This window comes from Haematobia irritans, chromosome 3 (genome assembly GCF_050003625.1).
Source record: "Haematobia irritans isolate KBUSLIRL chromosome 3, ASM5000362v1, whole genome shotgun sequence".
Classification (NCBI taxonomy): domain Eukaryota; kingdom Metazoa; phylum Arthropoda; class Insecta; order Diptera; family Muscidae; genus Haematobia; species Haematobia irritans.
In genome coordinates this window covers 166,581,094-166,607,480 of record NC_134399.1, presented here as the reverse complement: position 1 = coordinate 166,607,480, position 26,387 = coordinate 166,581,094, and the positions used below count along the sequence as shown (strand labels likewise).

The 26,387-nt window shown below is 34.6% G+C and overlaps 4 protein-coding genes and 1 long non-coding RNA gene across 6 annotated transcripts in view; 3 read left to right on the top strand and 2 right to left on the bottom strand.

Moving 5' to 3' along the window:
- Window positions 1-209: 209 nt before the first annotated feature.
- On the bottom strand, window positions 210-6,513 carry DNAlig4 (DNA ligase 4). The gene is made up of 6 exons (XM_075299666.1): window positions 6,340-6,513; window positions 5,619-5,751; window positions 5,392-5,559; window positions 1,919-2,823; window positions 1,259-1,855; window positions 210-1,186 (listed from the first exon to the last, which is right to left on the bottom strand). The coding sequence occupies exons 1-6, from the start codon at window positions 6,511-6,513 to the stop codon at window positions 374-376; spliced, it is 2,790 nt and encodes a 929-aa protein (XP_075155781.1). The 3' UTR covers window positions 210-373.
- A 28-nt stretch (window positions 6,514-6,541) lies between these two features.
- Window positions 6,542-7,297, top strand: LOC142229130 (uncharacterized). Its single transcript, XR_012720340.1, has 3 exons — window positions 6,542-6,673; window positions 6,763-7,096; window positions 7,165-7,297. It is a non-coding gene; the product is annotated as an uncharacterized LOC142229130 (long non-coding RNA).
- Window positions 7,298-11,370: 4,073 nt separating this feature from the next.
- LOC142229644 (mpv17-like protein 2) lies at window positions 11,371-12,614 on the top strand. The gene has a single exon (XM_075300227.1). It carries the CDS (start codon window positions 11,678-11,680, stop codon window positions 12,263-12,265), a length of 588 nt encoding a protein of 195 aa, XP_075156342.1. The 5' UTR covers window positions 11,371-11,677; the 3' UTR covers window positions 12,266-12,614.
- A 1,579-nt stretch (window positions 12,615-14,193) lies between these two features.
- Ing3 (Inhibitor of growth family, member 3) lies at window positions 14,194-16,273 on the bottom strand. Of its 2 annotated transcripts, none has more exons than XM_075300006.1 (4): window positions 16,118-16,273; window positions 15,930-16,001; window positions 14,919-15,864; window positions 14,194-14,854 (listed from the first exon to the last, which is right to left on the bottom strand). In XM_075300006.1, the coding sequence occupies exons 1-4, from the start codon at window positions 16,143-16,145 to the stop codon at window positions 14,302-14,304; spliced, it is 1,599 nt and encodes a 532-aa protein (XP_075156121.1). In that variant the 5' UTR covers window positions 16,146-16,273; the 3' UTR covers window positions 14,194-14,301. The 2 variants fall into 2 exon arrangements, with proteins under 2 accessions (XP_075156121.1, XP_075156122.1); XM_075300007.1 differs by having other exon boundaries at window positions 14,931-15,864.
- Window positions 16,274-21,039: 4,766 nt separating this feature from the next.
- LOC142230726 (uncharacterized) overlaps window positions 21,040-26,387 on the top strand; it is a 260,167-nt gene continuing 254,819 nt past the window's right edge. Inside the window, exon 1 of the mRNA XM_075301355.1 lies at window positions 21,040-22,545. Coding sequence (XP_075157470.1) covers window positions 21,583-22,545 — 963 coding nt within the window. The 5' untranslated portion in view covers window positions 21,040-21,582. The remainder of the gene's footprint in view (window positions 22,546-26,387) is intronic.

Below are 26,387 nucleotides of genomic sequence, written 5' to 3'. Positions count from 1 at the left end.
GCCAAGAAAATTTTCTTTAAAAATAACTAAAATATAGTTAGTTTATGGACTTAGGTTAGGTGGCAGCCCGATGTATTAGGGTCACTTAGACTATTCAGTCCATTGTGATAATTCATGGACTTACTCGAATTAGCACGAGAAGTAAAATCAAGACATATGTGTCTGTACCTACCTATCACACCAAGGACCTAACATTACACACCAAATACTTAATGTTTGAAAGAGGTTTTATTTCGTAATTTTGTAAAATCTTATATAGCAACAACGAAAAACATACAACACGATGCTTAATTCATATTTCTAACAAAAATTGTACGTATAAAATTACAAAAATAAAATACATATATAAAGTCCAATTTCAAATGTTTTTAATCTAATCAAAATCATGCCATGTAAATTCCTTAATATCGAGTAACACTCTGGCCTTATGTGATTCCAAAATCCAATTAATATTGACAATTTGTAAATGCGTTAACATGGATGCCGTAAAATGTTCACGAAGCCAGTGCATAAAATCAGATTTATCAAATTGTTGAAGATTTATAAAAATATACGATATTTTCGAGAAATTTGTTTCGTCTCCATTAATATCATACACCAGGGAGCGATCATTTATAACATTACCACCATGCCATTGAAAATGTAATTGGGCTCGTAAAGAATCTGGTTCAATGGTATAGAAATATCCATAGGTGTTACGAAAATAATTAAGATTTTTTAATGGATATATAAGATTTTCCAACTCATGCAAGGTTTTATCATCTAATTCTGGAGCATCGTCTAAAGACATGGCATCACAAATTCTCTTTAGTTCTCTTGAACTCACAAAATCCTCATAACTATCTCCATATTTATCAAAACGTAAGGCAAATTGTTCTTTCACTTCCTCGGTTGTGGAGATCATATCAAGAGGTTTAATAGCTATGGTTTGTTTGCGACACGAACGCATTAACCAATCCATGTGAACAATATCATATTTTTGCGACTTAGCCAATGTCTGAACGCGATAATTAAGATCTCCGGCGACTACAATACAACTGGAATTATGGAGCAAAGGATTTTCCACTATTGTGCCACCATTCTGGACCACTAAAGATTTCAGATATTCAGGGGTAAAACCACGACTTAAAGAGGCACTTAAAATGCAAACACTGAAACCTTTAAATAGATCGGAGATTTTGTCCACCTGGAAATATTAAAAAGAAACTCCAATAATATTACAAATACCAAATCTCTATGTTTTTGTTGCTTCTCTTACACTCTGTGGATCAAATCTCTTCGCATACGATTCTAGACCCATTTTTCGTTTTTCAGCTGGTGTTAGTTTTCTTCTTTTTACTCGATCCCCTATGAAATCTTCCAAACTAACATGACGCTTAACTATTTTCTTAATACCTCCTCTGGCATTTTGTTTGAGTTGATTGTATTCCTCTAAAGTAAGACATTCATTCCATGACTTGTCATTACGCCATGCTTGTATACGAGGAAAATGAAGACAAAAACTCAATGCAAATGCCCCCGATGGATTTAAGTCGGTAGCTTTGATTTGTAAAATAACCGAATGTTGTGGCTCTATCCAAACATCTGGACGACCTTCGGCACTTTTTGGCTTATAATGATACCACATGGGAGGCTGTTCTTCGGCCAATAAATGCCAATGGCTTTTTAAGGTGTTATTGAGAAGAGCCTTCTGTTGGGTACAGTTGCTGACTTTTCCCACCGAATAAACTTCATACTGTTGTTCGGATGTATATTTGAGAACACCAAGAAGAAATGATTCAACAAATGTTCTGGCCCGATTGTAGAAACCACCAATGACCAAGAGATCAAATTCGGTAGTTAAACCATCAATGTACTACAACCGAAAATATGACAATTAGAGATTTTCGATTTTCGATATAGGACCTTGGATACTTACATCAGCTTTTACTTTATACCATCCTCCACCATTGCGACATCCTGGTCTATAGATAGCATTTTGTTTCTTTAATACCACACCCTCTTGGTGTTTATCCAAAGCTTCTTGGAATTTCTGGCGAAAATGTTCAGGACTTGTAATTTTCTCATTTTTCATAATTTGCAAAACTCCTTCCTCTTCTCGCATTAAATTTCGTAACTTATGTATTCTCTGGATAAATGGAGTGCCCAGCAAACTCTGACCATTCCAATACAAAAGATCATAGATCACAAAACAAGGTTGCCAATTACGATCATTGCTCAAATGTTTAACATCGGTATTTTCAGTTTTTTCCCGATATCTCTTCTCATCACAATCCCACACCATCATTTCTCCATCCAAAATAATAGACTGCATACCAATGGGCAATAGATGTTGCAATTTCGTTGTTAATTTATTTGCCTGCTCATATGAGGAACCAAAACTTTCCGTATAATCTACTCCATTACGTGATATATATTTGAATGTGTTGTCCTTGTAATGCAATTGAAAACGTTCGCCATCCATTTTCGTTTCCAAATAGAGCACATCCGATGCCATAAGATTTGCTACATTACCAGGAAAAACTTCACACAATTGTGGTCGTATGTGTTCAAATGGCGTTATGGTTACTTGCAATTGGGGTGGTCCATCTCCTGATGACCCATCTGTTGTGGCAAAATTGAATTTATTATCTGCTAAGCAACAGCATAATTTTGAGAGATTTGTGCATGCTTGATACACAGCCTTCGCTTGTGGATGTAAAATCCCAAATATCCGCTGATCAGCTATAGATAAATGCATCGATTTTAGTAAGAGCCGAACGAACCACATTTGTTCCTCCGCCGAAGCAACTTGGAAGAGTTTAATCAATACTCTTTCTGTATCTAAAACGAGAAACGAGTCATACAAAATAGAATTTAAATTAGCATGATATCTTAAATATTTAACATAAAAAGGAGGGAAAAAAGGAGTTCTTTTAAAAAGGGAAAGGAGACGTTTATGTCGTTTCCTGTTCTTTACTCACAGAAAAAATACCAACACTTTCCAATTTAATAATTTGGCTCTCCCAGCCATGAAAAAGAGAGTTTATTGTCAAGATAAAGATGAGTCGATAACATGGTAACCCAATATTGACCTTTGGAAACAAAAAAAATACGAACGAAATAGGTTAGGTACAGTGGCAGTCCGTTATTTCAGGCTCTAATAGACTGTTCATTCCATTGTGATACCACAGGTGGTGAACTTCTCCCTTATCAATGAGTGCTACCTGATTCTATCTTAAGCTCATTGACAAGGTACCTCCTTTTTATAGCCGATTCACAAACGGTGTTTTTCATTGCGGTGAACCCACTTAGATATGCTTTGAAATATCAGATATGGCAGCAGCATTACTGAGAGAGGATAAAGCACCGATGAAAGGTGCAAATACAGGGTTTAGTTAATCAAATCTATCAACATTTAGTCCACAGAGGCGTTGGTTGATTAAATGAATAAAAAAAATAAAAATAATTATAGCCCGAGCTTTAGTCATTGAGCAAGAAAATGTCAGAAATGTAAAATCTATACTCGATTTGCAAGGACATAATTTCTATATGCTTTCATTAGAACTATTGAAGACCAGGGCTGTGGAGTCGAGCCAATTTTGCTCTACTCCGACACCAGATTTTTTCATCAGCTCGACTCAGCGTAATGTAACTCCCATTTAAATAAAAACTCGTTTTGTAATTCTATGGTGGAGGATATCAAAAATGGACCGATATAAATTGTCTTATTTATGCATGTGTGTACAATAACACTAAATTTAATTAATTATTATTTATTTCTGCTTTAACAAGAATAAGAAATTAGCCGATATCAACAAAGCACCACTAATTTGATTTCGCAACCCAAAAATAAACCTAAGATCTAAATTTTAATCAAATCGAATTAATGAGGGGGTTTCTATGCGCTCAAGAAATCGGTTTATGTAAGGCTATATGGACCGAAAAGATGATTCCCATTTTGCATATTTCTTTAGGGATCCCAAATTCTGGTAAAGCATATTAAAATTTCTGCGTGGAAAAAAATGCTAAGACCTATTGGCAAGATCAGACTAACTCAACTTAACCTAATCGCTCAAGCAGCCAAATCCAAATATCAGTTTTAAATGTGAGTTATATATCAAAAAAAATATCCGGTGCGACCTATCTTCGAGCGTGAAGCCTACAGACGGTCTTCAATTAAAATCAATACTTTGAAACGTTTTTATACCCTGCTCCACACTGTGGAACAGGGTATTATAAGTTAGTGCATATGTTTGCAACACCCAGAAGGAGACGAGATAGACACATGGTGTCTTTGGCAAAAATGCTCAGGGTGGGCTCTTGAGTCGATATAGCGATGTCCGTCTGTCCGTGAACACATTTTTGTAATCAAAGTCTAGGTCGCAGTTTTAATCCAATCGACTTCAAATTTGGCACAAGTATGTGTTTTGGCTCAGAATAGATCCCTATTGATTTTGGAAGAAATCGGTTTAGATTTAGATATAGCTCCCATATATATATTTCGCCCGATATGGACTTATATGGACCCAGAAGCCAGAGTTTTACCCTAATTTACTTAAAATTTTGCACAAGAAGAACAATTAGTACTATAGTCAAGTGTGCCAAATTTTATTGAAATCGGTTCAGATTTAGATATAGCTCCCATATATAGCTTTCGCCCGATTTACACTCATATGACCACAGAGGCCAATTTTTAAATCCGATTTAGTTGAAATTTTGCACAGGGAGTAGAATTAGCATTGTTGCTATGCGTGCCAAATTTGGTTGAAATCGGTTCAGATTTAGATATAGCTCCCATATATATGTTTTTCTGATTTCGACAAAAATGGTCAGAATACCAACATTTTCCATATAAAATCGCCACTGCTTAGTCGAAAAGTTGTCAAAATGACTCTAATTTTCCTAAACTTCTAATACATATATATCGAGCGATAAATCATAAACTTTTTCGAAGTTTCTTTAAAATTGCTTCAGATTTAAACGTTTCCCATATTTTTTTACTAACATTGTGTTCCACCCTAGTGCATTAGCCGACTTAAATTTTGAGTCTATAGATTTTGTAGAAGTCTATCAAATTCTTCCAGATCGAGTGATATTTAAATGTATGTATTTGGGACAAACCTTTATATATAGCCCCCAACACATTTGACGGACGTGATATGATATCGAAAATTTAGATTTACAAAGTGGTGCAGGGTATAATATAGTCGGCCCCGTCCGACTTTAGACTTTCCTTACTTGTTTAATATAAATTTGTGATTTTGGGTACTAAAATAGAACGATTCAGCCCATCGTTTTTTGTATATCCTTCTAGAAAACATAGGATAGTCTCCAGAAAACGTAGAATAAGTTACGCAGTAAAATAATTAATATTCATTTTTCAATTTTTTAAAAGTTGTTATTACTTACTTGATCGGTTTTCGTTAGCAACAGTATCCAACATATCATGAACTTCTTTCAAACTCAAGTTACTTGGTTCATTGCTACATCTTGGTTTCAAAATTCGAAAAACCTTATCAGCATAATCACCCCGAATGCCAGAAAAATTTCGTGCCTCCAAAATCCCAGCCTCTTTAGCTATAAACCAAAGAATCATATTTAATTCCAAAAAAGGAAATATATAGAGGGATACATACAATCTGAACCCAGTTGCAAAACTTTGATATAAACCCTGCCAAGACTGTGAATTTGAAGACCATATGGTGATCGAGCCATGTCAGCGTTTGGTAAGAGACATCGTAATATACAATAGAAGCTGCTTCGACCATTCTGCAATTTGGAAAATAAATCTACATAGATTACTATGGAGCAAAAGAATTGGTACCAAGGGTGATTTCTAATTTAACTTTCTTTGTTTTGAGAATTACAAAGGTATCATGACTTCTGTTGCTATGTGTATTTGAACACTTTATGATCCCTACTCAGAAGCATTCATATCATTAAAGTTAGGACAAACTAGTGCAGTGACTATGATTTGCTCCTAAGATTTCATGTTCCCAAATGGAATGAATAAAGAAATATATGTTTGATATGCCTGGCCATTAAAATAGCCACAAATATCTGACCGTTTTATTCTATTTCTCAAGTCTTCATTAGACACATTACACACAAAAAAGATAATTCTTCAATTGACAAACGTTAAAAGTATATTGTAGTGGTGCTTTTCCACAGTAATGTGGAGACTCGGTTTCCAGTGACGTTACATTACGTTTTCATTGAAATGATTTAATAGGCCCAACACATTTTTATGAGGGTGTCATCCACATTTCTCTTCAGTGAAACTTATACAAAGTATATATTAAATTTTGAAAATTCTATTGGATGTCAAGTCGATTTTACGGTGGTTATGATTCTCACCTCCGGCTCATCTGGTTTTAATTTTTGTTCCTCCCTAAATTTTTCTCGATGTTTGCAAAATGAATCATAATATTGTTTAACGATTCTTCCTTTTTTGTCTTTGTTTTCCGTTTTAGCTATACGACTCAGAATTAAGCACACATCCCGAAATTTTATTGTTTCGGCAATTTCCATTTTAATGATAAATCTCAAATTGGATTCCGATTGTGAAATTAAGAATAACAATAACATCTGTTTTTTTGTTTACATGGTACACGCAAATGAAATCATATAGAAGGAACCATAATAAAGGCGTTGACGGCCTACTGCATAAACACAATCGTGGCGACGCAAGGTAAATATACGCTTTCCAATAAAAACAAGCATTTGAAAATTTTATTATTTTATTTATTTATTCTTTCTTCATGAATTCATGCGGTAAAGCCACATATGAGCAGTCACAGACTAAAAGAAAACAAAGCACTCGTTTATCCAGGACATCTCCAAAAACTATACAACATTGCCCCCTGCCAGCATTTCAATGTTCCATTTCATCCTCATCGCTATCACAGACTCGTAAGTGACACTGCAACAATCGCCAACTGTGATAGTATTTTGCCATCACTATTCGCATGAAAGTATTTTGCCATCACTATTGTTACAAGAGCCATTTTATATTTCGTGAAACACCAAGCGCAACTGGCTTATTATAATTTATTTCAATGAAAACGAAAATAAAGTGCTGAAAACATAGTTATTACGCTTAAAATTGTGAAAAGTAAATTGGTGAACAATTTTTGACTTTCCAAATGGAATAAAGTGATAGTTTTTCAAATATTTTTCCAGACACGCTGCCTCTATTGGGAATAAAAGAACTGGCTGATAGACACTACAACATTTAACTTACAACTTGTAACTCAACATCAATCTCTTATTAATGCATAAAAATATGTTAAATGTGATGTGATCGCCGTATAAATGTTATATTTATGAGAATTTATAAATTTTTCATAAAATTAATAAACATCTAAACAATCGTGTTTTACTTGACCACAATGATTCTTTTATGCACTTTGTCTGATTGTTTGAAGGGGCTCTTATTAGCGTCCTTCTAAATGTATCCAGAAGGGCTCCTAATAATTGCACTCATGCGATACTTTTTTGTAGTAACTTGGCGTGGTACAACTTCTCAATAGTGACGGCGCTTTTCCGAGGAGTTTTGGATATCTATACGACTGTTTTCGACGTAGTGGGGATTCTCTGAAGCGCCCCCAAATTCAAAAAATGTTGGCAGGGGCCATCAGCTGTTTAAAAACAATCACTATTTTAATGTATGAAATGCTTAAATAGTAATAAATATTTACTGCTGCAATTATTTATGACATTAGTCGCAAAAATTGCTGTTGTGAATCTAAATCTGGGAACACCGACGCGACTTGCACTGATGAGATGTTTTGGATAGAACACCAATGCAACGATGTTCTAGATAGCCCATATAAATGTTGCATCCAGTGCTAAAAGAAAACAGCCCTAATATTAAAACTTCTACGAAAGACTGTCATCCACAATCGAATTACTTGGATTGTGGTATCTTAAAACTTCTTAACATCGTTTTCTAAATTGTGAGTTAGTCCATACGTGGTATATATTAGACAAAAAAGTTATGTATAGGTAAGTCTATAAATAATTACAAATCGATATGGACTTTTTGCACGATACGTAGAGAGCCAGAATTGAAATATGGGGGTCGCTTATATGGGAGCTATATACAATTATGAACTTGATATGGACCAATTTTTGTGTGATTGGGGATCGATTTATCTGACGGCTTTATATAACTATAGACCGATATGGACCTAGTTAGGCATGGTTGTTAACGGCCATATACTAGCACAATGTACAAAATTTCAACTGACTCGGATGAAATTTGCTCCTCCCAGAGGCTCCAAAACCAAATCTCGGGATCGGTTTATATGGGGGCTATATATGATTATGGACTGATATGGAACACTTTTGACATGGTTGTAGGATACCATATACTAACATCACGTACCAAATTTCAACCGAATCGGATGAATTTTGCTCTTCCAAGGGGCTCCGGAGGTCAAATCTGGGGATCGGTTTATATGGGGCCTATATATAATTATGGACCGATTTCGACCAATTTTTGCATAGGTGTTTGAGGTCATATATTAGCACCACGTACCAAATTTCAACTGAATCAGATGCATTTTGGTCTTCCAAGAAGCTCCGGAGTACAAATCTGGTGATCGGTTTATATGGGGGCTATATATAATTATGGACCGATGTCGACCAATTTTTGCATGGTTGTTAGATACCATATACTAACACCCTGTACCAAATTTCAGCCGGATCGGATGAAATTTGCTTCTCTCAGAGGCTCCGCAAGCGAAAACGGGGGATCGGTTTATATGGGGCTATATATAATTATGGACCGATGTGGACCAATTTTTGCATGGTTGTTAGAGACCATATACTAAAATCCTGTACCAAATTTCAGCCGGATCGGATGAAATTTGCTTCTCTTAGAGGCTCTGCAAGCCAAATCGGGGAATCAGTTTATATGGGGGCTATATATAATTATGGACCGATGAGGACCAATTTTTGCATGGTTGTTAGATACCATATGTACACCATGTACCATGTACCAAATTTCAGCCGGATCGGATGAAATTTGCTTCTCTTAGAGGATCTGCAAGCCAAATTTGGGGGTCCGATTATATGGGGGCTATACGTAAAATTGGACCGATATGGCCCATTTGCAATACCATCCGACCTACATCAATAACAACTACTTGTACCTAGTTTCAAGTCGATAGCTTGTTTCGTTCGGAAGTTAGCGTGATTTCAACTGACGTACGGACGCCCTGCCAGCATTTCAAAGTTCCATTTCATCCTCATCAATACCACAGACTCGAAAATGTCACCACAACCATCGCGAACTGTGATGGGGGAAGCATACTGTTAGAAGAGCCATTTTATTTTTTGTGAAACGCCAAAACGAAAATAAAGTTCTGAAAACATAGATATTACGCTTAAAATTGTGAAAGGTATTCCAGGAATCAAATATTTTTCCAGGCACGCTGTCTCCATCGAAAATAAACAAACTGGCTGATAGACGCTGCAATATGTAACTTGCTACTTAAAACTCAACATCATTCCTTCATTAATGCAAAAAATTATGTTAAATGTGATGAGATAAACCGAAAAATGTTATATTTATAAGAAATTATAAATGTTTAATCAAATCAATAAACATTTACACAATCGTGTTTTACTTGACCACAATGATTCTTCTATAATTACCTTAAAATGCACTTTTTCTGATAGTTTGCAGTGGTTCTTATTGGCGTCCTTCGAAATTGATCTAAATAGGCACCTAATAATTGCACTGATGAGATACTTTTTCGTAGTAGCTTGGCGTGGTACAACTTCTCAATAGTGACGGCGCTTTTCCGACGAGTTTTTGATGTCGTATATGATTGTTTTCGACGTAGTGGGGATTCTCAGAAGCGCCCCCAAATTCAAAAAATGTTGTCAGGGCGGACATGCTCAGATGGACTCAGAATTTCACCACGACCCAAAATATATATACTTTATGGGGTCTTAGAGCAATATTTCGATGTGTTACAAACGGAATGACAAAGTTAATACATCCCCATCCTATGGTGGAGGGTATAAAAAATAATAAAAAATAATAATTTTTATTAATTAATAATTTCAAAATTAATAATTAATAAAAAACAACAAAATACCTAAAGCAGCTGACTTTATAAAGGAAATTCAGTTATTTCAGTCGAACGAAAGCGTTCGTTCCGGATATGAGAAATTGGCTGTTAATACCCACCTTTAATGCGCTTTACAGATTATCAGTTATTCCGGACGGAATGTCGGTGTTTGTAAAGAATCTTACAGTGTGTCGGATCGATACGACTTGTCGGCGATGACTAAATAATCGGTAAATGTGTTATCGATCCCATAAACATGCAGCAGTATCGATTATGCCTTCGGACTTAACTTATAATGTGCACAATGTATGGGATATGTTCGACACAAGTACTGTCGTCCGGAATAACTGATAGTCTGTAAAGCGCATAAGGCCGGTACTCTGTTCGGTTTTTGAGTTGAAACTCCATACAAAAGCAAAAAATGCGAAAAACTAGCGAAATGTTTTCCATTTGTGGTACTTTGTTTTTTTTTCGAGTTGAATAACTGACGTTTATAGCATGGCGCCGTTTACAATGTGAATTAAGAAATAATTTATTTATTAAAACTAGTTGTGTGGGTTTAAAACGCAAACAAGGAACAAAAATATACAAAGGATTAAAGGAGTAGCAGATTAATTGCCCAAGGAAAAATGAAATGTTAATTTTGTAATAGCAAGCAGCAAGCACCAACTTAATTCAATATCGCTCCCTGTTACCTAAATAAACATCGCGTCCTATGTGCGAAAAATGGTTTCAATAAAATTTTTTCGCAAGAATGAACAGTACCAGCCGTTAGGTGTTCTTAAACCTTTTAATAGGGCTGTTTTCTTTTAGCACTGGATATGCTAAGCCGTGAAGGACTAAAAGAAAACAGAGTACTCGTGTATCCAGGACATCTCCAAAAATATGCAACACTGAAATCAGCTGTTTAAAAACAATCACAGAAAAGAAGTGAAATCTTGCATTTTTAATGTATGAAATGCTTCAATTAGTAATAAATATTTAATGCTGCGATTATTTATGACACTGTACCACTTTGAATTTCATGTTTTTTGACAAATTAGTCACAATAAATTGCTATTGTGAATCGATGAAGCGTTCGTTTATCAAAATAAAATCTGGCAACATCGGCGTGACTTGCTCTGATGAGGTGTTCTGGATAGAACACCAGTGCAACGATGTTCTGGATAGCTCATACAAATGTTGCATCAAGTGCAAAAAGAAAACAGCCCTAATATTGTATTCGAATTTTCGGAGTTGACCGATAAAAATCGATATGATGAGAATGTAATCGATTAAAGTCTTAATCGATAACTCTGTTATAATGACAGGCACGTGTGGGACCAAAATATTTACATTAGTCCATCATCGAATCTCTAATATAGGAAATTCTAAAAAAATATTAAATTAAATTGGTTTTGCACCAGTGCGCCTAAGATTGCTCAAGATTGCCAAGAGAGGTGTGAAGGCAGAAGCAATTTTTGGCGTAAGCGATCAACATTGTAAACCAATTGAAAATCACCCTCGTGTTTTTTTTTTTTTGTAATTATACAATTTTGTAAGCAGAAATTTCTTGAAGTACTTGCAATTTTCAAGCATCGTTGCAGTTCCAACTTCCATAGGCCAATAAGATGTTGGTATTTCTGCGAACAGCATGGAAGACATTTGCCAAAACCGATGCTGTGAGAGTTATAAAAAAATTCCATCATAAAGCTTTTAGCGATAAATTCTTATTGGTTACCAATGTTGGTATATCATTGAGCCTTTCGAGTGCTGGTGACATTTTGGAACAACAATATGAAATCTATTGTAAGGAATTGGATAAATGGGATCGTACGCGCACATCACATATGGCCGTATCGGGAATGACAGTGGGTGTAATATGCCACTATTGGTATCAAATACTAGACTCACGTCTGCCGGGTCGGTCCATACAAATGGTTATGAAGAAAATAGTATTAGATCAATTGATTTGTTCGCCCGTTTATATATCGGCATTTTTCATTACCTTGGGTATATTGGAGAGAAAATCTAAACAAGAAGTATGGGAAGAGATGAAAGAAAAAGCATGGAAACTATATGCAGCTGAATGGATGATATGGCCTGTTGCACAATTTGTAAATTTCTATTGGTTACCTTTAAAGTATCGTATATTCTATGACAACATTATCAGTTTGGGATATGACGTGTATACATCGCAAGTTAAACATACCGGTTGAAGACTAAAGCAAAGCAAATTGCAAGCGTATGACAATGTACATAAATAAGGCAATAACAAAATTGTTGTAATTAAGAGTGGGAAAATATGATATCATAAAATGTAGACAATAAATAGTAAACATTTTCTAAATTATTTGTAATCAGAACGAAATACCTCAGATTATAATCTTGCTAAGAGCATTGCTGTACTCTTAAGGGTACATACTATTCAAGTTAATGTAAATAAGGCTCTTAGTTTGTAAATATGTGATATGGAATGGGTATAATTAAAGAAATTTTGTATGGAAAAATTAATTGTTGAAACTATAAGTATTTTTGACAAATAAAAGTATTTATACATTACAGTAATTTTGTTCATTTTATTATTGCTTTAAAAAATGTTGTAATTAAGGGTTGTGCAAAATTAGTAAATACACTGAGTTGACTGGAAATCATATTTACATTTGCATGAACTGTGCTTCGATATAGCCTGGAAATGGTAGCGTATTCGTAAGTGTGGGTTAAAGATAAGCTTATAAAAAATTATGTATTCGCAAATTAATGCCATGGAAGACCAATATGTAATCAAAACTTTTCATTATTGATAAGTCATCATTTTCAGACATGCGAAAGAGTTAGGGGTATGAAAAACTGTTTATGAAAAACATATCTGAGCATAGATGTTTTTCACTTGTTATACTCGCAACCATAGAATCATGATCAGAATAAAATTTCAAACAATTTAACGATGACGACAATGTTTTATAATCAGGTTAGTTCTTCAACAATGGAAGTAGTTTACGTACGCACAAAATTGTTTATATATGTAGCTACCATATAATCATTTTGTCTGAAATATGGATTTCTTTAGAATATAGCTGTAATACTCACCCTTGTGGGTTAGATGCCTAGTACTGCTGCGAAGTTTAGTTTACAGTACAATTCCGAGATAATTAAAGAAGAATTGTATACATCAATAAAATTAGCAATATGAATGGCTCTCAGTACTCTATTTTGCGGATAAAAACAAAGCCAGACCAAAATTATAGCCAACTGTGTTCTCCCTATTGCGGCTTTTTAATGCTAAATCAAATTAAAACTCTTCTTTGTAATCCCCAAAAAGTGAAATTGGTAGATTAATGAATGATCCAAAGAGTCTTGCGTGTTCAAAAATATTTCATACGTATTATAATACCACGTTAAGGCGCGACACTAAAAAGGAAGTTTCTTGTCATTGGGCTAAACATGATGGTCATGACAATATCAGGCTCTATTTGCCCGTCATTGGCAGAATTTGTTTAACCCTTATATTATGTTGGGGTCATTTGATAACCCACATCGTATTTTTCATCAGCGCATTTCTTACTGTTAGAATATAAATAAAAGTTCTTACTAGTCAGTGCATAAATTGTTGACATGTACTGAATTCATGCTGAGTAGTAAGAACTTTTAATTATATTCCAACAGTAAGAAATGCACCGATGAAAAATACCATATGGGTCATCAACTGACCCCAACATAATATAAGGGTTAAAATGTAATTGTTAATTCATAAAAGTGAGCTCCAACAAAATGTTGCTTCAGTTACACTAAAATAAAATTAGGGTCAATTCTCTCTTTTGATTTAATAGATTTTATCTGATGCATAATGAGAGTTTAAGATGCTAAAATGAGGGTGATGAAAAAATTTATTTTATTTTCATTTAAAATGTTAGGGTTTATTTTCATAATGCAAACGGGTCCCAAAAACAAAATGAAGTTACTTCCCAAAGCACATAAAAATTTTATGTTGTTTTCAATATAATTTTTGGGTTCCTATTTCATTTAGGTTTTTGAGCTAATTTTCATGGGTACCATATCACAGTCCTTCTATATGCTAAGCGGCAAATTCTTACAATTATACAATACACATAAGTCAAGGCTATCATTTTGTAAGTGAAACAAACTATTTTGGGTATGGTTTGGGCATTCATTTCTTCCATTTTATTTCCATACACTTATAACTTAGCAGCATAGACAAACCACATAATGTATGTGAAACTTAATCAAGTTGCCTTTAATTTTTACGATTTCCCCTACGACGCATGGAAGCAGTACATTTTGGACAGTACCATTTACCCTTGGGAGGTTGTGTAATGCCCACACATGGATAATGGAACCACTCATAGGGACATGCATCATTGTCACAAGCTACCATGTCACCATATGATACCTGATTGCATGTACAATATCTGGGTTCATTGGGATCGTATGACCATTCACCTTCTGGTGTTTGTTCCACAACCATTCCATTTTCATTAAGAGTTATATTCGATCCGGGTGTTAGGGCGGTCGATGTTGATGGTGTCGATACGGATGCAGTTGATGATGTTGTACTGAGCGTTTGCCTATTGGCTGCGATCAAGTTTGTATTGGATGATGATGCCGTAACATGTTGTCCGGTGGGTAACAGGGAAGGTACATTTAAAGATGTTGGTGCCGATGAAGCCAACATTTCCACTGAATCCATGCTCAAGGATGATGATGATGAGGCTAGACTTAAAGCCGGTGTACTAGATGCCGATACAGTTGATGTACTCAAACCATGAGACAAGCTCGAAGTGAGTTTCCTACAAAACAAAAGAGTACGCATATAAGAATTTGGAGATTTTTTGTAATTTAAGGTTTGGATACTTTGTGGCATACTTCTTCTTGGTCTTTTCAGTAGATGTTCCAGCCAAACCTAACGCTGAGGCTGTACTTTGTGGATTCGATATATCGCGACTTATCCAGAACTCAGTTGGTCCTCCACCACCGTGTATAGCTTCGTAACTGGCTTTCATACTTGCCGAACGGCGTCCTTGCTGCATTTGTTGGGTGGCCACTATTGCCTGAGAAGCCGCGGCAGCAATAGCCGTTGTGGCCGAACTGCCTATTTGTTGCAGATTATAAGCAACAGCAGGGGTTCCCACTGATCCAGCGGCGGCATTAAGCACAGCTCCTATACCTGGTGTAATTGGACGTACTACTGCAACTGGAGGTGTGGTTGTCGTGAGATTATTACCCAAATTGGCTCTTTTTTCCGGCACAGCACCTTGAAGGGTCGACGTTGAGTCTCTGCGTTTTTCCGGTTTCGGAGTACGGTAACGGTTGTCCTTCGTTGCTCCTGTGGGTGTTGCTGGAACTGTTATTCCACCACCCATACCAAGACCACCGACACCGGCTCCTCCCATTACTGCACTATGACTGTTGCTTCCTGATGGGGCAATGGCTGCACTTAGGCCACCATAGTAGCGATTTTCCTTTTGACTCAATCCAGCAACGCTAAGCAATGCCGTTGCCGCACTACCACCATCCATTTCCAAAGACCGTTTTTCCAAAATCTCAGTGATTCCATTATTGTCGGCTTCCAATTCACATTTGAATTTAAAAAGCTCACTATCCAAACGCCGAAGATATCTTTCCACTAATTCATGAATTTGTGTGGCAATTGTCACTTTTTCATCAGCATCCTCTAGAACTTTATAGTATTCCTTTCGCAGGTTTTGGAATTCAGTATCAGCGGCATCATCTTGCAACTCTCCCCTTTTGCATTGGACAAAAAACGAGCGCGTTTTCTTTTCTAGTGAATCCATGTTGTCTGCAAACAAAGGAGCAAGAAGTCAACAATGTATACAGTATGAAGCAGATTTATTAGTAACTTACTTTGGACTGTTAAATCTAACTCCCGCATCTCTGTAAAACGATCTCTGAGCTCTTGAGGCAAGTGCTCTATCACTACAAATGGAAAAACATAATAATTATAAAATTTAGACAATCAGTACAACCACAAACAACTGGTTTGTTTACTCCTCCTATGTCCATTTGTCTCAATATTACAATAAAATACTTACTCTCCAAATAATCTTCTAGGTAAAGCATTTTTATTGTTGCCGTTCGCACAGTGAATTATAAATTATCCATTAAAATTATTTTTTCTTCCATTCAATGATTGTATTTTTTCCCAAATTTATTCTTTAGCAGTGTTGCCAACACCGAAAGTAATGCATATTTTTGACTGTGAATTACGTTGCCATTTTAAGTTAATATTTCTAATGGGCCGTTGAGACCCAAATATACAGTTCAGAATTTCCTTTATGAGATGCGTAACAGCTCAAGGCATATTAATTATAGGTAAAGTCACGAGCAAACGTGTGTACACCCCATGATATTTAGAAAGTCAAACTAAATTGGCAGGTCACTTAACAAGGCATATTAAAGAGGTAAAGTCATGCAATCAGGTGACTAATATCGACATTCATCTTGTCAAAGGCTTTTTTTACGTTTAGTAGGTTTGTTTACATTCTTTGTGTACATAAATATTACAATACAACAACACTACACATACACAAAATGTCAACTTAAGTAACCTGCCAATGAAAGTTTTCACTAGAGGTGCATACCGGCCTATAGACTACAAATTTATCCGGACGAAATGTATGTTTAAAAACTCTTACGATGTGGCCATTAGCGTAGCTAGACAATTTTCCAGCCCCCTAGCTAAACATTAATGGACTGAAGTTATAGGTTCAATTAATGTTTTATTTTATAAGAATAAATAAAAAATCAGACTTCAGCTTAACTAGACAATTAATTTATAATAAAGCAACTAAAAGTAGTCCCACACACACAACTTTAAAAGTACTTCCAAAAATGTCCACACAAAGAAGTTAATTAATTTAACTACATAGGAAGTGTTTTAATTCAATTTTTATAACTCGTTTTTTTATATTTTTAATGGGTATTTTTTTTGTTTCGTATAGGATAAAAAAGTAAGCATTAATAAAATGATACAAATTATTTAAATTATGTCGACAAAATGCAAATTCCATTCTAGAAAAATTGCGAATTTTTGAAAATATTTTAGGTCAAACGTTCCCATTTCCCATTATTTATTTGGGAAAATATCACAAAACTTTCAGCCTATTTCTGATATCCGAACGAAAGCAATTGCGAACGAACGGTAGTCACTCACTTTCGTCTAGATTTGGGTTTCTCTTAATTCCTTTAGTTCGTTCGCAAGGCTTACGTTACTGTCAAATGCTAGCATTACCAGATCTCAATTTTTTCAATTTCCTGAAAAAGGCCCATACATTTTAAAAAGTATTTTCCATAAAATTCAATCTGGCATCGCCGTTTATTTGGCAAACATTTCCCGCATCTGATATCTGGTTTAGCTCAATAATTCTTTTGACAAATTAGCCCGCGTAGAGATATAAGGATTTGTATTTCCATATTTCTGCATTAATTACAGTTCAGTTATCCTTTTAATGAGTGTTTCATTCGAAATGTGTGTGTTTGTTCGTGTTAGACTTTCTCTTAAATTGTCCCTATGGCGGTTTTAAAGAAAAAATAGATCGATATAAATCAATTTTATCACATATTTGCGTTAAAAGCTTTAATAAATTTATCAATTATTAAGTTTTTCCTTATTTATGAATGCCTTTTTCCACAAAACGAAAGGTCTTTACCAAGTGAGTGGTTTTGACATTTCAATTCGACAAAATGCGAATGAATCGAGTTGGAGAAACCCAATTTTAGAGGTTACGTTACGTCTTCGTTCGCATTGACTTTCGTCAATCAACCAAAAATCAGCTGTTTTTTGTTTTGTATGCGAACGAAGACTAGAATTCGGATAGCAGAAATGGCTGTTTTTAATTCACACTGAATTCGGATCACACCTTAAAAGTGTTGCAAATTCAGTGCAATGGTTGTTGAAATGGTGGGCATCCGTCCTATGACATGCCCATCTTAAATTAATCGCTTCTTCGCCAATTCTGCACCACTTCCGAACAAAATTTTTCTGGGGGTCTAAGCCCCCTCCCAATAGGCGCTCATTCGCTTATGAATGTGAACGCTAAAAATTGTCGGAGGTAAGTAAAATATCGAAAAATGTACTAGCGATCCCATTAACAAGCTGCAGTATCGATTATGTCTTCGAACATAAGATATAGTGTGGCCAATATTTGTGATATGTTTGATGCACCATACAGATTATGTCTGTGTTTGTAAAGAATCTTATAGTGTGTCCAATCGATACGAATTGTCGGCGATGACTAAACAATCTAAATAATCGAAAAATCTAAATAATCGATTATGCCTTCGAGCTTAACTTATAATGAGGCCAATATATGGGATATGTTCGACACGACCACTGTCGTTCGGATAAACTCATATTCTGCACGGCGCATTATTTGACATTTTCAACACATGATATTTGTAAAACGATTTGAGTATTACAAAATAAACGCTCATGCTTAGTGTTAACGTAATAAGCCTTCTATAAACAACCTCATTTCAGTCTAGTATTGAAATCATTAGTGTGTTTACGTTCATTTCTTATGGGATGACCACAATCCGCTACGGAATACTGTGACGGCTATCTGTGTGCTAGTTCCTCAGCGGAAAAGGGGATAGTTTATAATTCGGATAGTTATAATTTGAACAGGAAATTCATTTTAAAAGAACTAAAGTTGTTCAATTCATTCCCCATCAATTTTTAATAGAATTTTCAATTAAAGGCCGGTATGCACCTCTAGTGAAAAATTTCATTCCCATAAGAAATGCATTGCTATTTATGCTAACGAAATTTTCGGTAGCGTTCAATTTCGTAAGTTGGTACGCACCTCTAATGAAAATAACAGGGTTGTCAAAAGCATATTTTGGCAGCAAACATTTAATTTATTACAATCATTGTGTGCGTAAAAGTTTTAAAAGGTCTGTAAATAATTAACAATTTATTTGAGGAATATTTGGAACATATATAAACAATTTTTAAAAGCGATTAACTGGTTTAAAATTTGTGTACACAGCCCTGTTTTTTTGTTGTAGACTTAAATAAATATTTGCTACCGAAAATTTCGCTAGAGGTGCATACCGGCCTTAAATATTTAAGTATTTACAGCCTATTTCTGATATCCGAACGAAAACAATTGCGAACGAACGGCAGTCACTCACTTTCGTCTAGATTTGGGTTTCTCTAACTTCCTTTCGTTCGTTCGCATGGCTTACGTTACTGTCAAATGCTAGCATTACCAGATCTCCATTATTTCAATTTCCTGAAAAAGGCCCATACATTTTAAAAATGATTTTCCATAAAATTCAATCTGGCATCGCCGTTCATTTGGCAAACATTTTCCGCTTTTGATATTTGGTTTAGCTCAATAATTTTTTTTAACAAATTAGCCCGCGTAGAGAGATAAGAATTTGTATTTCCATATTTCTACAATAATTACAGTTCAGTTGTCCTTTTAATAAGTGTTTCATTCGAAATGTATATGTTTGCTCGTGTTAGACTTTCCCTTAAACGGTCTCTATGGCGGTTATAAAGAAAAAATAGATCGATATAATTAACTTTTATCACATATTTATAATAAAAGCTTTAATCAATTTATCAATTATTAAGTTTTTCCTATTTATAAATGCCTTTTTCCACAAAACGAAAGGTCTTTACTAGGGCTGTCACTCGGGATAAATCCCGTCCCGAAATCCCGGGATTTTCGGGACGGGATTTATCCCGAATCCCGGGATTTTTTATTTTGAATCCCGGGATTTTTCGGGATCCCGAAAAAATAATACCAATGTGATAAAATTGTGGTTTTTTAAGATTATTTATTAATAAATTGGAGTCTTCACTCAGTGTAAACGGCCCTTAGATTTCATAACCGACAAATTGAGTTAATAAACATCTTGAGTAAGAATTTATTATACATGAGGTATACTAAAGAGCACAATTTCATCAAAAATCGAAATAAACGAGAAGGACCTTTGAATAATGAGTTCATGTGAAATGGAATTCGTGCCACATAAAATAAAAAGCAATGATAAAAGGTCCGTCGAAAATATGACAAGATCGCGATTATCTGACAAAAATTTGGATGCTGCGATATTTTTACTTAAATCGAAGTACAAAAGGATTATCACAAGTATACGAAAATACGCCTAATCTAACCTAATCCTTAAAATGTTTGCTGAGTAAGATTGCGATAAGAAATGGCTTTTTTCATTTATTTTTTTTTTCGCTAAGTATGATAGCAATTTAAAATTGCTTTTAAATTTACTCTTATGTTCTTTTGTTGTTAATAAAATTGAATTAATTAAATAAATTGGTTTAATGTACAACAATTTTTTGGCGCTGTAAATTGTAATTAATTAAAATATTTAAAGAATCCCGAAAATTTCGGGATCCCGAAAAAAATCTCGAAAAATCCCGGGATCCCGGGATTCAATATTTTGAAATCCCGAATCCCGGGATTTTTAAAAATCGATCCCGAACGACAGCCCTAGTCTTTACCAAGTGAGTGGTTTTGACATTTCAGTTCGTCAAAATGCGAACGAATCGAGTTAGAGAAACCCAATTTTAGAGCTTACGTCACGTCTTCGTTCGCATTGACTTTCGTTTCGATTGTCGTTTAGATACCCCTTAGAGAAACCCAAATCAGCTGTTTTTCGTTTTGTATGCGAACGAAGACTAGAATTCGGATAGCAGAAATAGGCTGTTAATATCGATTTTAGTCCCTAAATTCTAACTTAATATCCACCATAAGGGTCAAGTCAGTGTTTATATAAAGTCAGCTTTATATCATGTCCTCTAGCTTTTCTAATTTCTTTTCTCATATTTACAAACCCGCAAACATATGGTCAATCAACATTGTGAAATGGTATACTAAGCATTCTTTCAGTGTAGAATAAATACAATGAACAGCTGATTCATTACATGCGACACGTCGTGTACTAATCAAATGAACCAAGAGAGTCCTTTTGGAACCTTGCGTGAGAGAGATCTAAACAAATTCGTGTTACCCTAACAGAAGTTATTCGTCATTTTGCTATCTTTCGTGTCGGCCAGAAGGGACAACAACATTTATTAAGGATAAATCATAACAAAGTGCAAGCAAGCTTTTATATACAAAAAATATAGGAAACGGCATAAGCAAAATAGTTGTAGCAAGAAACGTTGTCGTCGGGTAGTCCGTCCTTTTGAACGAAGAATTTAATTACATCCTGAAAATTTTAAGTGGTGGTGCCATGGAAAATGTCATAGTAAATGCAATCCCAAGTCATTAAAATGAGTGAAAAGTGAATAATAAATTACTTGGAAGTGGCTGAAAATTGTGAATTGAAAATTCTAAAAAAGAAGCTACGAAAAAGGAGTGTGAGTTCGATGATACATTTCTAGTATTTGTTTGGACGTCAACAATATAGTGAAAATTAAATTGAAACGAAAAATTCCATACATATATGTATAGTTTTAAATCTCACTAGAAAAATTTTCAATATTTCACAAAAGCAATTGTCAGTCCTAACTATCCTGTGAATTATGTCCAAAGTTTTAATGCCTCAGATGGCCCAAGCAACTAACAGTTTAATAATGTCCACCACTACCCAAACAAAAACATCTAAAGAAAAACAAAATCTGCAGAGTACCAATAACCGCAATAGCAACTCCCAGTTAAACAACACCACGCCCTTAGAGACTAATCATCTCCAGCATCAACAACAAACATACTCTTCCTCCGATAGTTCGACAATCACCAATTCTGTGCCACAATCTCCAACACAATTGCTGGATTTCGATGATTTCACATCGACCAGTAGCATTATGGAATTCCTAAGGCAGGAGCAGAAATGTTCTGGTGGAGATGGTATTTCGACGAATGGCCATGATTCAGAGGTAGATGTTGAAAGTATTTTCCAGGAGGTAAGTCGTTTGGCAGACAATTCAGACAATCGCAGTGTTGAAGAATTGCTGCGCGAGGCCGAATTACTGCTACATCAGAATTTTATGGGAAATATTAGGCAACCGGAGAATAAGTCTACAATGGTTAAAGCCAATGCCAATGGTACATCATCTCAAAAACTAACAGCTGATAAGAGTCCTGCTCCCATCTTGGCAACCACTATACAAATGAATAGCAAATATACCAAGAGTATTGAGAATGTACCTCCCCACAGTTCTTTGATTAAATTAATCAATGGTTATGCCCCAGCATCTACACCTCTAGATGATTGCAGTCCACCTCTAATGACACCTGAAACGCCCACAGTCACCTATTCATTGTCAGACGTTGGACCTAGTGGTCTTGGTGGCAATACATTTAATAATTTTATTAATAGCTTACCAAGCGAATCGGTTATATCGAAAGAGAGTCCTTTGTTGGATATGCCGGAAGAGAATACAGCTACCCTAAATCAATGTTCATCAAATGACAACACCACAAAGGATATAACAACTAAGAATATGCTGGATGGTGATGATGATACAGATGATGGAACAGATACGGTAAGAAAATTGAGTGACCATTTTTTGTAGTCTATTTTTAGGATGAATCATAATATGAAATGTGTTTTACCATATGAAGAAAGCCTCATTATTTATTAATTATTGTTTCGATAAAAACGCTGAAAGAATACAAAAATATTGCTAACCGATGCAACCACATCAAGGCAAATTTTAACAGGTGGTCAGTTTTAGAATCTTGGCAAAATTACTCAGTTTATAAAGATATATCAGCAATTTGTCATCAGCTCCATCTATATGCGAATTCAATGATATTTTTTTTTTTCAAATACAGTCGAGCACGTTTATAGCTTACTCCAGTTAACGAACTACCCTAGGCCCCAAAGATTTTTCTTAAATTCTCCATGCAAATGACTACGTTTATAACGAAAACGCTTTTAACGAATTTATGGTTATAGCGAACACATTTTAATGATAAACAGGTCGTTTAATTACCCAGCAAAAAAAAATGGAAGTTCTTTTGATTCAATTTTTTGAAACTCACTTTTTTCATATTTTTAATAAGAAATTTTAAATTATTTTGTTTCAAATAGGTTAAAAAGATAGTAAGAAGTTATGAAATGGTACAAATTATTTAAATTTTTTCGAAAAAAAAATTCTAAATCCATTCTAGAAAAATTATGATTTTTTGAAAATATTTGAGATCAAACGTTTTAGACAAGCGTTAGAATGCATTAAAAATCATACAAATTATGAACATTTTCTGATTGGCAAAATATCACAAAATTTTGTAAATCACACCCAAAACATTGAATTCGGACCACACCTTAAGAAGTGATGCAAATTCTGTGCAACGGCGGTTGAAATGGTGGACATTCGTCCTATGACAAGCCCATGTTAAATTCATCGCTTCTGCGCCAATTTTGCACCACTTCCGAATCCAAAAAGAACATTTTACTAATGTAATGCTGGTGACATTTCTGAGGGTTTCAAAACTTCTCTAATTGTGTTCACTGCAATGTGGAACGACGTTCGGACTCGGCTATAAAAAGGAGGTCCCTTGTCATTGAGCTTAACATGGAATCGGGCAGCACTCAGTGATAAGAGAGAAGTTCACCACTGTGGTATCACAATGGACTGAATAGTCTAAGTGAGCTTGATGCATCGGGCTGCCACCTAACCTAACCTACTACTTTTTTGGCGACGCTTTTTTTGCTCTTTATGTTCTTCACTACACAGAAAAAAATTTCACGCAATTTTTTCCAATTAAAATTTTAATTGAGTTTTAAAAAATATTCAATTAAAAATTTAATTGATTCAACAAATTTTTTAATTGAAACAAAAATCAATCACAAAAATTAATAGTATCAATTAATTTTTTAATTGGATCAATTAATTTTTTAATTGACCTTCAATTAATTTTTTAATCTATACTATCATTTCTGTGATTGAAGACATTTCAATTAAACAATTAATTGGATCAATTAATTTCGTGATTGAACCAGAAAAAAATTTTTTGTGTGTACCGTTTTATCGAACATAGATCTCGTGTTCGACTGTAAATCAAATTGCTTCATAGAAGATAGATAAAGTGACAAAAATCCATGATTTCGTTTTGTCAGACCACCGATTGATCCTGCAGGACATAGCTGAGACAGAATGGTTAAAATCTTGCACCAAATATTGTACATGAGAAATCTTTTAGTGCGATGGGTGCCTCGTTTATTCCGACCAACAAGAGCAACCGCAATCCTAATGATTTTCTTCGTCATTTGCTGAAGGTCTACGAAACATGGATGTTCAGTCCTACATCGGCCCGAAAAGTGAGGGCCAATGTTTTTGGGGACTTATAAGTTCTGATCGACATTGACTACCAGGTGAAAGGTAAAACTATTCCATTAACAAATATTCTGATTCGAAGCAAAAATAAAAAAGTCAGCCACAATTGTCTTCAATTGGAACCGAAACCCGAAACAAAGAACCCACATCCTAGAACCATGAAACTCTATTTTGATGGCCTTGAAAAAAAGAGTAGTTTTTCAGGAGGATAAAAATAAATGAAGATTCGTCTGAACTTTTCAGAATTTAGCATAGCTGATATCCTGTATGAAATTTTGTTCATGTTATCGCGACTACTGCCTCGTTTTATCCACCCAACTAGCGCAATCTCAACCAATGGAATTTCTTCGTCATTTCGTCACATTCACCGAAACACGGATGCCTTGGTACATATCAGAGAGGCCCGCAAGGTGAGGGCCAATGCATTTGGGGACACACTAGGTGTTACCGATATTGACTACCTGGTGGAAGGTAAAACTGTACATTTCAATACCTTTTATTGGCGCTAATCATTGCATTTAGTGACATCTCCATAGTTGAAAAATCTGTGTCCGCCCGGGTCGTAGACCAGACTTTAATGATGTCAAATTCCTCAGTTGTTCGTGTTACTGGAGTTATGGTCAGAATCATCATTACGAAACGGCAACTGGTTTTATATTAAATTTCTCAGTTGACACCTAAGTTCTTAGAGGAGACATCTGATCTAAGTACCACTATTAAAAACAAGATCTAAGTTACTAACCATCCCTAGCATCCCGAAGATGGTCAATATGTATTCGAATATTATAGCCTCCTTCTTGCAGAAAATTTTCGAACTTCGTGTGGATATACGAACATTGTCGTATATAGTATGTAGTGAAAGCACATTTCATGCTCACCTATTAATGTTCATGCTCAACAATTAATTTTATTGTGATATCACATGTGGTGAACCTATAAATCATTGAGCCAAATATATGAGAACATTCCTCTAATGATGTCTAAATATGTGTTAAGATTGTCGGTTTTCCACCAAAACACTAAACTGAAAGCAGGGCTGTGGAGCCGGAGTCGGAGTCTTGGAGTCGGAGTCTGAAGATTTTGCTGGAGTCGGAGCCGGAGTCGTAAAAATTTTGCTCGACTCCGGCTAAACCAATTTTTTTTAAAACACTTCACATTTTTGTAACTAAGCAAGTTTTTACGCAAATTAGTTTCCATTGCGTTATTCATTCGATCAATGTACAGCATGATTGTAAATGAAAATCAACTTCCAATTACGGCTATCTTTTTATGTTTCCTAGAATGTTAGACTAGCAGATGGGCTGGATCGATCTATTTTAATGCCCATATCAATTTATTTGTAATATCAATTTATTTGTAATATTTATTTGTAATTTTTTATTTTATTTTAAGGCCCTATACATATGTGGAATATTGACAGAAAATTTTTTCAAAGTTGTTTTTTTATAGAAAATTTTGTCAAAATGTTATTTCTATAAAAAGTTTTGTCAAAATTTTATTTCTATAGCAAATTTTGTCAAATTTTTAGGTCTATAAAAAATTTATTCAAAATTTTATTACTATAGAAATATTTTGTTCTATAGAAAATTTAGTCAAAATTTTATTTCTATAGAAAATTGAGTCAAAATTTTGTTTCTAAAGAATATTTAGCAAAATTTTACTTCTATAAAAAATTTTGCAAAATTTTGTTTGTTACACAAAATTTTTTCAAAATTATATTTCTTTTGATAATTTTATTTCTATAAAAATATAAGTCAAAATTTTATTTCTATAGAAAATTTTGCCAAAATTTTATAGTAATAGATTTTTTTATTAGAAAATTTGGTCAACATTTTATTTCTATAGAAAATTTTGCCAAAATTTTATAGTAATAGATTTTTTTATTAGAAAATTTGGTCAACATTTTATTTCTATAGAAAATTTTGTCAAAATTTTATTTCTATAGAAAATTTAGTTAAAATGTTGTTTCTGTAGAATATTTTGCAGAATTTTATTTACTACACAAAAATTTTTCTAAAATTGTATTTTTATTGATAATTTTTTCA

Coding starts and splice junctions, on each gene's coding strand:
- LOC142229644 (XM_075300227.1), top strand. CDS start 11,678: ATGTTGGTATTTCTGCGAACAGCATGGAAGACATTTGCCAAAACCGAT.
- Ing3 (XM_075300006.1), bottom strand. CDS start 16,145: ATGCTTTACCTAGAAGATTATTTGGAGA. Junction 16,002..16,117: donor CCTAGAAGATTATTTGGAGA/GTAAGTATTTTA, acceptor TTCCATTTGTAG/TGATAGAGCACTTGCCTCAA. Junction 14,855..14,918: donor AAGAAGAAGTATGCCACAAA/GTATCCAAACCT, acceptor TTTGTTTTGTAG/GAAACTCACTTCGAGCTTGT.
- DNAlig4 (XM_075299666.1), bottom strand. CDS start 6,513: ATGGAAATTGCCGAAACAATAAAATTTCGGGATGTGTGCTTAATTCTG. Junction 5,752..6,339: donor TAAAACCAGATGAGCCGGAG/GTGAGAATCATA, acceptor TCCAAATTGCAG/AATGGTCGAAGCAGCTTCTA. Junction 5,560..5,618: donor TTTGCAACTGGGTTCAGATT/GTATGTATCCCT, acceptor TTTGGTTTATAG/CTAAAGAGGCTGGGATTTTG.